The following is a 13,281-nucleotide window of genomic DNA, read 5'->3' as shown; positions in this document are numbered from 1 at the left end:
GATCGTGATGATCGACGTCGAGTGCCCACCCCTCCCCCGAGGAGCGGGTCGTATGCGCCTCGACAGCAAGATGACAGGCGCCCTCATAGTGTTGGGCGAAGGATTCCAGTCGACCCCAGGGAACCAGGCTTTGATGCGAGATCCATTCTCGTTCAAGGTTTGGTCGACAGGAATAGAGCTCACCGAGAAGGTCACGACAGAGATGCACCTACCAGTAGCAGAGTACATGTTTCGGGGCCAGAGTGCTTTAGTAGAGCCATCAGGGCCGCTGTGATTCCTTCCAACTTCAGGTTGGCAACTAGAGTCAGTAAGTTCACTGGTGAGTCCAAGCCCGATACTTGTCTTGAAGACTACCGAGTGGCCGTCCAGATTGGCGGCGACAATGATGAAGTGGCCATGAAGCACCTACCTCTCATGTTGGAGGGCTCGGCCAGAGCGTGGCTGAATCAGTTAGCACCCAGCAGCATTTACACTTGGGAAGATCTCGCCCGAGTGTTTGTCACCACATTTGAAGGAACATGCAAGAGACCGACAGGGCTGACGGAACTGCGGTCTTGCGTGCAGAAGCCGAATGAAACTTTGAGGGATTACATCCAGAGATGGATCACGTTACATCACACGGTAGAGAATGTGCCCGACCACCAAGCAGTATGCGCCTTCAAAGAAGGCGTCAAGTACAGAGAACTGAATCTGAAATTCGGTCGAACCGGAGATATGTCTCTGAATCGGATGATGGAGATTGCCACCAAGTACGCTAATGGTGAAGATGAGGATCAACCTAGGAGTGGCAAGCTTAAGTCAGTCGCTCAAGAAACCGGAGGAAATTCCAATCGGAAACAGAAGCGGAAAGCTGAGCCAGCTGCTCCTGGGGAAGCCTTGGCTGTAACTTAAGGAAAGTTTAAGGGGAAACCCAAAGGACCTTGGAACCCCAAGAAAGTTAAAGACCAGGACGGAAATGATGTGTTGGATTTTCCATGTCACATCCACACCAAGAAAGATGAAGAGGGTAATTTCATTTACCTGAAACATACCACTCGACAGTGCCGACTCTTGATCCAGCAGTTCCAGGGCAAGCAACCCAAAGATAAGGAAAAGGAGTCGGACAAAGTTGAGGACAAGGAAGATAGTGACGATGGATACCCCAGGTTAATTCCACCCTGATGATTTTTGCCGATGTTGAAAGCAAAAGTTGACTGAAAGTTATCAACCGAGAGGTGAATATGGTTGCTCCGGCGACACCCAGTTATCTGAAGTGGTCTCAGACTGCCATCACATTCGACCGGTCCGATCACCCAACGCACATTGCCACCCCTGGGAGACAAGCTTTGGTGCTCGACCCAGTTGTTGAAGGCACTCGACTGACCAAAGTCTTGATGGATGGTGGTAGTGGTTTCAACATACTATATGCTGAGATGCTGAAAGGGATGGGCATTCCGATGTCCAGACTCAGTACCAGCAACATGAGTTTCCATGGAGTCATTCCTGGGAAGAAGGCTGAATCACTTGGCCAGATTGCTCTTGATGTTGTTTTCGGTGATTCCAAGAATTACCGCAAAGAAAAGTTGATGTTCGAAGTTGTAGACTTCCAGAGTGCCTATCACGCTATTTTGGGCAGGTCGGCTTATGCACGCTTCATGGCCCGACCATGTTATGTGTATCTCAAATTGAAGATGCCTGGTCCCAAAGGTGTGATCACTGTTACGGGCAATCGGAAGAAAGCAGAAGAGTGTTTTCAGAAAGGCTCAAAGATCGTTGATGCTCAGATGGCAGTGGTGGAGCTGCAGGAATACCAGAAGACTGCAGACCCAAGTGATTTGTTGCGAGCCAAGAAGCCCGCTACAGAATCAGCTTTTCAGTCGTCTGGTGAAACGAAGACAGCTCACATCCACCCGACTGATCCCAGCGCTGCTCCAACTCATATCTCAACAACACTCGACTCCAAATAGGAAGAAGCGCTCATCCAGTTCCTCCGTGAGAACTGGGACATTTTCGCATGGAAGCCTTCTGACATGCCAGGTGTTCCCAGGGAGCTGGCTGAGCATCGCCTACGAGTCGACTCAAAAATAAAACCTGTCAAAGAACATCTCCGACGGTCCGCCGTCCAGAAGAGAAAGGCTATTGGTTAGGAGGTGGCTCGGCTGTTAGTAGCGGAGTTCATCCGAGAGATCTACCACTCCGAGTGGCTCGCCAACATTGTCATGGTCCCCAAGAAGGACAAGTCACTTCGCATGTGCATTGACTTTAAACATATCAATCGGGCCTGCCCGAAAGATCATTTTCCTCTCCCCCGCATCGACCAGATAGTCGATTCGACTACGGGATGTGAGCGACTGTCTTTTTTAGACGCCTATTCTGGGTACCATCAGATCCGTCTATATGGACCTGACGAGGTCAAAACAGCTTTCATCACTCCATTCGGGTGCTTCTGTTATGTTACCATGCCATTCGGCCTCAAGAATGCCGGAGCCACATTCATGAGGATGATTTAGAAGTGTTTGCTCACTCAAATCAGTCGGAATGTGGAAGCATACATGGATGATACTGTGGTCAAGTCACAGAAGGGTTCTGACCTGCTGACTGACCTTGCTGAAACCTTTGCCAACCTCAGGAGGTATGACATCAAGATTAATCCATCAAAGTGCACATTCAGAGTTCCTGGCGGAAAGTTACTCGGGTTCCTCGTTTCCGAACGGGGAATCGACGCAAATCCGGAGAAAGTCGGTACTATACTCCAAATGAAAAGTCTTGTGCGAGTGCACGACGTCCAAAAGCTTACTGGTTGCTTGGCCGCTTTAAGTCGATTCATCTCTCGTCTCGGTGAAAAGGCATTGCCTCTTTACCGATTGATGAAGAAGTCAGACAAGTTCGAGTGGACTCCTGAAGCTGATGCAGCGTTTGCAGAGCTCAAAGCTCTATTCTCCACCCATCCGGTGCTTGCTGCCCCAATCAGCAAAGAGCCTTTGCTGCTTTACATCGCAGCCACGGGACAAGTCATCAGTACGGTACTGACGGTCAAGCGGGAAGAAGAAGGAAAAGCCTTCAAAGTTCAATGCCCAGTGTATTATATTTCTGAAGTTTTGACCCCATCAAAGCAAAGATATCCTCACTATCAGAAGCTTGTATATGGGATTTATATGACCACAAAGAAAGTTGCTCACTACTTCTCTGATCATTCCATTACAGTCGTCAGCGACGCTCCATTGTCAGAGATCTTGCATAACAGAGATGCAACTGGTCGAGTGGCAAAATGGGCGATTGAACTCCTTCCTCTAGATATCAAGTTTGAGGCAAAGAAAGCTATCAAGTCCCAGGCAATAGCTGATTTCGTCGCCGAGTGGATTGAACAGCAACTGCCGACTCAGGTTCACTCGGAGCATTGGACCATGTTCTTCGATGGTTCCAAAATGCTGAATGGTTCCGGTGCCGGGTGGTGTTGGTCTCCCCCCGAGGGGATAAGCTCAGATATGTTCTTCAAATCCACTTTGATTCCTCCAATAACGAGGCAGAATATGAATCACTTTTATATGGGTTGCGCATGGCCATTTCACTCGGCGTCCGTCGCCTCATGGTCTATGGCAACTCAGATTTGGTGGTTAATAAGGTGATGAAGGAGTGGGAAGTCAGAAGTCCAGCCATGACTAGTTATTGCAATGCAGTGAGAAAGCTGGAGAAGAAATTCGAGGGGTTAGAGCTTCATCACATACCCCGACTGAAAAATCAAGCAGCTGATGATTTGGCAAAAATAGGTTCCAAAAGAGAAGCCATTCCCAGCAATGTGTTTTTGGAGCACATCCACACACCATCAGTTCAGGAGGATCCCTTCACTGAAGAGGCCCCGCAGCCAAAAAGTGCCACGGATCCGACTGAAGTTGAAGTTCCAGCTGTGGTCGACCTGATCATGGAAGTCTTGGTCATCACTCCCGACTGGACAATACCGTACATCGCATACATCCTAAGGAAAGAACTCCCAGAAGACGAAGAAGAGGCTCGACAGATCGTCCGTCGATCCAAGGCCTTTACAGTCATAAAGGGACAGTTGTATAGAGAAAGCGCGACTGGAGTAAGTCAGAAGTGTATAGCACCAGAAGAAGGTCAGATGATCCTTGATGATATCCACTCGGGGACCTGTGGTCATCATGCGTCCTCTTGGACCATTGTGGCTAAAGCATACCGAGCGGGATTCTACTGGCCAAGGGCCAATGAAATGGCAAAAGAGATAGTCGACAAATGTGAAGGATGTCAGTATTACTCCAATATGTCTCACAAGCCCGCGTCAACCCTGAAAACCATTCCACTCGTCTGGCCCTTCGCTGTTTGGGGGCTGGACATGGTTGGACCACTGAGAACGGGCAGGAGCGGCTTCACTCATGTGCTAGTAGCAGTCGACAAGTTCACCAAATGGATTGAAGCTAAGCCTATCAAGAATCTTGATGCTTGCACTGCTATCAGTTTCATCAGAGAGTTGATATTCAGATATGGAGTTCCGCACAGCATCATCACTGATAATGGGTCGAACTTCGATTCCGGCAAATTCAGGGCCTTTTGCGCCTCTCAGGGCACACGAGTCGACTACACTTCGGTCGCTCACCCCCAGTCGAATGGACAAGCGGAAGGGCAAACAGCCTAATTCTCAAAGGACTAAAACCTCGATTGATGCGCGATCTCAAGCACGCAGCAGGTGCATGGGTCGACGAGCTTCCATCAGTCCTTTGGGGATTGAGGACAACCCCGAACCGATCGACCGGAAGAACCCCATTCTTTCTGGTCTACGGAGCCGAAGCAGTCTTGCCGAGTGACCTGCTTCACAACGCCCCCCGAGTCGAGCTCTACTCTGAAGATGAAGCAGAACAAGCCCGGCAGGACGCAGTCGACCTCCTGGAAGAAGAAAGAGAAATGGCCATGATCCGATCGACCATCTATCAGCAAGACTTGCGTCGATTCCATGCCAGAAATGTGAAGAGTCGAGCCTTCCAAGAAGGAGACTTAGTCCTCCGAGTGGATCAGCAGAAACCACACAAACTCGCTCCTACCTGGGAAGGCCCCTTCATAGTCACCAGAGTCCTCCACAATGGAGCGTACCACCTCTATAATGTCGATCGCCAGATTGATGAGCCACGAGCCTGGAATGCGGAGCTCCTCCGCCCCTTTTATACTTGAATTCTCACTCGGATGAGATGTAATAAGAAAAACTCCTGTAGTTTATTTACCAAAGACAAGAGCGTTATAATTTTCCCAGTGATTGTTATTGTTTTTGTTTACGTGAGAAATCCCCCAGTGGGTGGCTTAGCTGCGAATTCGTTTCGCCTAAGTTTGTAAAAATAATTTCCTACCGAGTGGTGAGCCAGCCTCCCACTCGGGGGCTTAGCTGCGAACCCGTTTCGCCTAAGTATTTGAAAATCCTACCGAGTGGTGAGCCAGCCTCCCACTCGGGGGCTTAGCTGCAGTCCAGTACTCGCCTAAGTATTTGAAAATCCTACCGAGTGGTGAGCCAGCCTCCCACTCGGGGGCTTAGCTGCAGTCCAGTACTCGCCTAAGTATTTGAAAATCCTACCGAGTGGTGAGCCAGCCTCCCACTCGGGGGCTTAGCTGCAGTCCAGTACTCGCCTAAGTATTTGAAAATCCTACCGAGTGGTGAGCCAGCCTCCCACTCGGGGGCTTAGCTGCAGTCCAGTACTCGCCTAAGTATTTGAAAATCCTACCGAGTGGTGAGCCAGCCTCCCACTCGGGGGCTTAGCTGCAGTCCAGTACTCGCCTAAGTATTTGAAAATCCTACCGAGTGGTGAGCCAGCCTCCCACTCGGGGGCTTAGCTGCAGTCCAGTACTCGCCTAAGTATTTGAAAATCCTACCGAGTGGTGAGCCAGCCTCCCACTCGGGGGCTTAGCTGCAGTCCAGTACTCGCCTAAGTATTTGAAAATCCTACCGAGTGGTGAGCCAGCCTCCCACTCGGGGGCTTAGCTGCAGTCCAGTACTCGCCTAAGTATTTGAAAATCCTACCGAGTGGTGAGCCAGCCTCCCACTCGGGGGCTTAGCTGCAGTCCAGTACTCGCCTAAGTATTTGAAAATCCTACCGAGTGGTGAGCCAGCCTCCCACTCGGGGGCTTAGCTGCAGTCCAGTACTCGCCTAAGTATTTGAAAATCCTACCGAGTGGTGAGCGACCCTCCCACTCGGGGGCTTAGCTGCAGTCCAGTACTCGCCTAAGTATTTGAAAATCCTACCGAGTGGTGAGCTGATCCTCCCACTCGGGGGCTTAGCTGCAGTCCAGTACTCGCCTAAGTACGAAACACATCTCAACCCGCAAGGACGACGAGGTGCAGGTCGACTGCCACCTTCTCCTTGGGAGCTTCGCCACCAAATACAACGTGCGCTCCATCGCCGACCCGCAAGGACGATGAGGTGCAGGTCGACTGCCACCTTCTCCTTGGGAGCTTCGCCACAAATACAACGTGCGATCCATCCCGACCCGCAAGGAGGACGAGGTGCAGGTCAACTGCCACCTTCTCCTTGGGAGCTTCGCCACAAATACAACATGCGCTCCATCACCGACCCGCAAGGACGATGAGGTGCAGGTCGACTGCCACCTTCTCCTTGGGAGCTTCGCCACAAATACAACGTGCGCTCCATCCCACTCCGCAAGGACGACGAGGTGCAGGTCGACTGCCACCTTCTCCTTGGGAGCTTCGCCACAAATACAACGTGCGCTCCATCCCGACCCGCAAGGACGACGAGGTGCAGGTCGACTGCTACCTTCTCCTTCGGAGCTGCGCCACAAATACAAAAGTTGTCTCGAGTGAAGAACGAGTTCCACTCGACGGAGAATTCATGAAGATATTCATGATAAACCAAGTTCAGATAAATCCTAAAGGTTCCGAGACCACAGATCGAAGTGCTCGGGCATTCAGCCCGAAAGAGTTTAACGGTTACAAAAACCACTCGGCATTCCGAGGCAAATTTAAGGTGGGCATAAAAGTTTGTTCACTCCGCAGGAGGAGGACTGGCAGGCTCGACGAACTCGTCCAGGTCGACGCCGTCGGCGATCCGAGTGGCTGCAGCGATGAAAGTCTCCATAAAAGATCGGAAGTCATGCTTCTGGGTGTTGGCGACCTTGATTGCTGCCAGCTTATCTTGTCGCACCTCCTTGCAGTGGACACGAACCAAAGACAGAGCCACATCAGCACCACACCGGCAGAAGATTTCTTCCACTCCTGCACTCGATCAGGGATCTCGTTAAGTCGAGTCATCAGGGACTCAAGATCATTCTGGAGCGTGGCCTCTGGCCAAAGTGCCGTGTCGATCCGTGACGTGGCGACCTTCAGTCGAGCCAAGTAGTCCACAACACCGTCGATGCGGGATTCCAGTCGGAGCAGATTCATGGCAGTTTCATCTTTCACGGGAGAATTGATTGGGTCCAAACCTGGCTCAATCCGCCCAGTCTCCTCCTCGAAGTTCTGGCAAAACTCTGCATTCACGATCCAAGGATAAGTCAATTTTCGTACGCTGAGTCGACAAAAAATCAGTCGGAACAAAATGTACCTTCAAGCTTGATGAACAACTTCTTGGCAAGGCTCCTCAGATAGCTCTCCAGATCGTCCCTCCTGCGAGCGATGCCTTCCATCTTCTCGTACAGGTTGAGATTGTCCTTCTTCAAGCGCGTGCACTCCTTGTTGGCTTCGTTCAGAGCAGATTTCATCTTGGTGTTCTCTTCTTCCAACTGGCCGACCGAAGCCAGTTTCTGTTCAGCCAGAGCGGTTCTGTCGTCAGCTTCCTTTTCGAGCAGCAGCCAAATCCTGATCCTTCTTCGCCAGAGCTTCTCTCAGTTTTTCTGCAAAGAAATGATGCTTGATTCAGAAAGAGCAGAAGGGTACTCAAGCCTAAGACAAACCAGTCGACAAACTCGTCTTACCATTGGCGCCGTCCTTGGCCTTTTGCAGCTCTGTCTTGGCCAGCTCCAAGTCAAGGTTCAGTTGGATCTGCTGTTTCTCCAAGTCAGCAAAGCGAGCTCCAAGATCACAAGATTTCTGCAATCAAAGAGGAGAAGTTATTTTACAGCAAAAAACGACAAAGACAATAAGTACTAAGACTACGTGTCGGAACTACCGCGTCCACCACATAGTCTCGGGACTACACCCAGTGGTGCACTTTGCGTTCCCCACCTGGCTCTGATCCACTTCGACCGCCCGCCGGTTCGAGTGGGGAGTAAAAAAAAAGGGGGGGGAGAAAGAAGAACTCAGACCACAGTCGACTGCCAGCAGTCGACCGCGGTCTCGGGGACTAACCCAGTGGTGCACTTTTGGCGTGCCCCCACCGGTTCTGATCCCACTTCGACCAGACCGAGTGGAAGAGACAAACTACCAGTTCGGTTTACACTCGACAAAATAAAAAGACTACAGTCGACTGCCAGCAGTCCACCGTAGTCTCGGGGACTACACCCAATGGGTGCACTCAGCGTGCCCCCACTAGTTCAAAAATTCAATCGATGCACCCAGTGGGTGTACAGATGCAAAGATTTTCGGAAAGAGTCTTCAGATAGCATATCCTAACAGAACAAGCGGTGACCAACTAACCTGAACGTTGCTTTGGAGAGCCGAGCTGGCATTGTTGGCGGCCTGACTAGCGTCCCGCACCATCTTCATCTTCTCCATCATGATGCCCGCCTGGCGTATAGCTTCCTTGGCAGCATTCACTTCGTCCTCTGGGACATGATGGGTCGCAAAAACTGAAGGTGGGTCGACAGGGGCCTGAGCAGTCGACGAAGAAGGCAAGGCACTCGACAGTGGCACGACGAAGGTAATAGAACCCCGATTGGCGTCGCTAGTGTCCTGAACGACTGGTTCCGCCCTCGGCGTCGACTGTGGCACCTTGCTTGCAGGAGCTTGCCTATTCTTAGGCCTCTCGGGCTCTTCATCATCATCGAGGAGGTCAATAATGTTGGGAGCCGTGCAAAGTTCAATCGCCAAAATCACATCACCCAATGGTGCACATTGCAGTTGAGTCGACCAAATAAAGACAGAATGGCAGAAATCATACCCAGATTGGAAGTGACGCATCCTCCATTACCTCATCCTCGTCCCTGTAAGCTGAGGTCCCGGAAGTAGCAGCGCTGCCAGTTCCAAAGTTCGTCTAGTTAAAACAAGAAAAACAAACAACGCGGGCGTCGAGTGAATACAAAGGGAGACACTCACGCAGAAGCGACGGGGATGTCAATCTTAATCTTCGGCAACGCCTTCCGAGTCTTCGGCTCTGCAACTTTGGGATGCTTTGGCGCTTTTCAGTCGGGGTTGGTGAAGAGATCCGAGGACGCTTTGAAGACTGACCAGCCTGAGCAGTCGCCTTTTCGCGGGCACTCGGTCGTTCTTGGTCAAGCTTGGATCGCCTCTCCCTGCGAGGAGGCGACTCGACTTCTTCTTCGTCACTTGAGTCGTCGCTCTCTCGTCCCCTTCACCGTCAGAAGTCCATTCGCCACTGTCGCCGCCGCTCGCCTCTCCTTCCAGATCTTGCTCTTGCTCTCCGTTGGGCATTGAATACATTTCGATAAGGGCCTGAAAGAAAGCAGGAAGAATAAAGTCAGTCGACGCGGTATAGACAGCTGCGCGAGTGAATTCAGATTACAATCAAAAGCTCGGAATCGGACCTTCTCTGGTACATGGGACTGGTCGAATGGAGGAACTCTCCTGGCTCCCCTGGGGTTGTCCTTGTTTCCGGTCATGCCCGACAGCCACTTCTCCAGTGTGTCGTCATCGACCTCCTCCTGGGTGAATCCGAGTGGAGTCTTCAAGACCCGAATACATCCACATCGGATGGTCTCGGGCTTGAAGAGGCTGGATGCGCCGCTGAAGGAAGACCTCCAAGAGATCCATACCGGTGACCCCGTCACGGATAAGCTGGACCACTCGCTCGACCAGCACCCTCACCTGCGCCTTCTCCTCCGGGAGCACCTTCAGAGGAGGGTTTCCTCACTCGGTCCATGGTAAAAGGAGGGAGGCCAGTCGACTGCCCTGGCGTCGACTGGTCTTTGCAGTAAAACCAGGTCGACTGCCATCCGCGAACCGAGTCGGGAAGAATCATGGCCGGAAAGGAACTTTTCCCTCTCATCTGAACACCAAGACCCCCACACATCTGAATCACTTGAGTTCTCTCGTCACTCGGATTGGCCTTTTTCACCGTCTGAGAGCGACAAGTGAAAATGTGCTTGAAAGACCCCAGTGAGGCCGACAACCCAGGAAATTCTCACACAAAGAAACGAAAGCGGCGAGATAAACGATTGTGTTGGGAGTGAAGTGGTGGAGTTGTGCCCCAAAGAAGTTCAGAAATCCCCGAAAGAAAGGGTGAGGAGGCAAGGAAAATCCACGGTCGACGTGGGTGGCAAGGAGAACGCGCTCACCCTCCCGAGGTTGCGGCTCGGATTCCTTCCCCGGAAGCGCGCCGATTCATAGGGGATCAGCCCTCCTTCGGCTAGGTCGTCGAGGTCCTCTTGGGTGATCGTCGAGCGGATCCAGTCGCCCTGGATCCAGCCCTTCGGCAGGCCGGTTCGCGAGGAAGATCCACCCCGACTGGTCGCCTTCCCCTTCGCCTTTGCCGTCGCCTTCTTCGCCCGCTCCAGAGCCGCCGTCTTCTCCTTCCCCATCGTCGCCGGCGAGACGCGTACGAGCGGTGGCGGGGCGAGAGCGAGCGCGACGAGGAAGCTGAAGAGGAGAAGAGATAATGGGAGACGCACTGTTCAAGAGACCCCGGTCCGACGCCTTATATGAGGCCGCTTCCGAGTGGCTGACTGGTAGGCCCGGGCGATACGTGGCGAAAAAGGTGGCGCGGGGATCGAGGCGGCTCCGCCCTATCCCATCCGATTACTGCGGCCTCCCCCGTCCCGCGCGCTTCCCAAAATTCGGATCCCGCGAAATCTGCGGGCAGCAGAACAACTTGTCAGACCGAAGATCTCCTCCACACCGTCACTCGGAGCTTCAAGTAAAGAAACTCACTCGACAAAAAACTAAGAATGGATCAAGGCGACTGAAAAGGAAGTTGCTGTCCATCACTCAGGTTCATTGATCCGAAACAAGATATGCTCATAGCATGAAAAATGAGTCGGAGAAGTGCTCAACTCCTTCCCCACTCAAACCTCGATCCATTCGGGGGCTAATGATGAAGCTATGTACCTAGGGTAGGGTCATGGACCTGTCCCAGCTGCCCTAACCAAGGACATCTCAAGAAGAAATCACCTTTCAATCGACTTGGAGGTGTTTCACTCGACAGACTCGAAGACACTCGACCAAGAAGCAATCACTCGACCAAGGTCCAATCACTCGACGGCCAGGAGACCTAAAGGCACTCCGCACGCTAACGGTCGGTAATTAAGTAGCTTTTATGGTCATCATAGCACTTTATTAGAGGCGTTACCAGTAATGCCTCACCTTAATGTATTTAAAACCCTGCGCAACTGAGGGCCAGAGGGGTCGGGCGGACTCTATATAAGCCACCCCCCCTCCTCAGTGTAAAGGGTTCGCACCCCTATAATTCATACACGCATAATCCAGTCGACCGCCTCCGGGCTCCGAGATGTAGGGCTATTACTTCCTCCGAGAAGGGCCTGAACTCGTAAACCTCGTGTGCTTACGACTTCTCCATAGCTAAGATCTTGCATCTCCATACCTACCCCCCTACATTACTGTCAGACTTAGAACCACGACAATTGGTTCTGCTGACGATTTGAGGGTGATGTGCGAGCATGGCAAGCCAGGGAAGAAATGTGTTGCATTCCAGGGGATAAGCACTGGGAGGAGGTTCATTGCCTGTGCCGTAGAAGTAAGTTAGTAAATTAGTTGCAATGTGAAACCTCTCCTGTGTAGTATAGTTCATTTGTTCTAGGGTTAACTGTTCATGTTCTAGGGTTTACTGTTCATTGCTCATAGTTCCTGTTCATGGTTCATTGATATTGATTTATGTTCATAGTAACTGTTCATGTTAGGAAACATGCTCACAATAATTGTTCTTTAGTTTTTTGAGTTGAATTGATCTAACTGAATCTGCACCTTAACTGTAACCTGAACTTAACTGAAAATGTAACATGTGACAACATGTTTGAACTACTTTATTTTGTATTGCAGGGAGTTAATAAATGTGGATTAGTGCAGTGGGTAGATGAGGAGTGGCCAGATCATCTGCAGAATGCACTCCACAAACTGTGGCTTATGTATGAGGATAGCATCCAGGCCAATAAGATGGCATGCCTTGAGCATTCATTTACTGTGCACAATCTAGCACAACAGAAAAAAGAGTTGCAGGAGACTTATGAGAAGCTTGTTGAAGATGTGAACAACCTCTTGGATTCTCAGGATAATCTGCCACATGAAACTGATATGAATGTTGCTGACAGCAGCATGGAAAAGGATGTTGAGATCAAAAAATTGAAGGCAGTTGTTGATCAGTTGAAGTGCATTCATGTTGCTCAAGCCAATGTCATTAGGAATTTGAAGTTCAATCATCTGAAAGAGAAGGAAAAGATGAGCTCTGATAAGAGGACTTTGGAGTTTAGCTTTGCTGACCTGAAGAAAGAGAAGGAGAAGCTGGATTGTTACATTGCTGAGTTGACTAAAGAGAAGGAGAAGTTGAGCATTGAGAAGAGTACTTTGCAATGTGATGTTGCTGACCTGAAGAAAGCAGGTGAAAGTAACAAGAGGAAGCTGAAGGAAATCAAGGGTATTTGTGGTGAAGAATAAATTATGCTGTCATATGACCATGTGGGTCATTGTCTTTAGTTACTAGCTTTGAACTATGGCTTGTAATGTGTTAAGTTTGAATCTGTTGAACTAATTTACTTATGAAGCATTGAACTATGGCTTGTAATGTGTGCTAAATTTGAATCTGTTGAACTAAGCTGTGAAGTATGGCATGGCATGTAATGGGTTTAGCTTGGATCATTTAATGAAGATGTTTGTAGTGTTTTTTTATGTTGGTTTGTGATGAAAGGTCTGTTTGTAGTTTGGATCCTTCATTTAGTGGTTGGTCGACACCAAGACACCCGAAGTGAAAAAAATGGTTAAATTAGGGGTTGGTCGATGCCGAGCCACCCTAAGTGATAAATTTGCTTCAGTTAGGGGTTGGTCGACGCCGAGATACCCTAAGTGAGAAATTTGCTTCACTTAGGGGTTGGTCGACGCCGAGCCACCCTAGGTGACAAATTTGCTTCACTTAGGGGTTGGTCGACGTCGAGCCACCCTAGGTGACAAATTTGCTTCACTTAGGGGTTGGTCGATGCTGAGCCACCCTAAGTGACAAATTTGCTTCACTT

At 50.5% G+C, this 13,281-nt stretch overlaps 1 protein-coding gene across 1 annotated transcript in view; it reads left to right on the top strand.

Moving 5' to 3' along the window:
* The window catches only part of LOC125554592, a 42,074-nt gene extending 29,365 nt beyond the window's left edge, over positions 1-12,709 (top strand). The window contains exons 2-4 of the mRNA XM_048718105.1: positions 11,666-11,795; positions 12,098-12,238; positions 12,275-12,709. Coding sequence (XP_048574062.1) covers positions 11,666-11,795; positions 12,098-12,238; positions 12,275-12,709 — 706 coding nt within the window. The remainder of the gene's footprint in view (positions 1-11,665; positions 11,796-12,097; positions 12,239-12,274) is intronic.
* Positions 12,710-13,281: the final 572 nt, after the last annotated feature.

The sequence above is a fragment of the Triticum urartu genome, chromosome 4, assembly GCF_003073215.2.
Source record: "Triticum urartu cultivar G1812 chromosome 4, Tu2.1, whole genome shotgun sequence".
NCBI lineage: Eukaryota > Viridiplantae > Streptophyta > Magnoliopsida > Poales > Poaceae > Triticum > Triticum urartu.
This window is presented reverse-complemented; position numbering and strand designations above follow the sequence as displayed.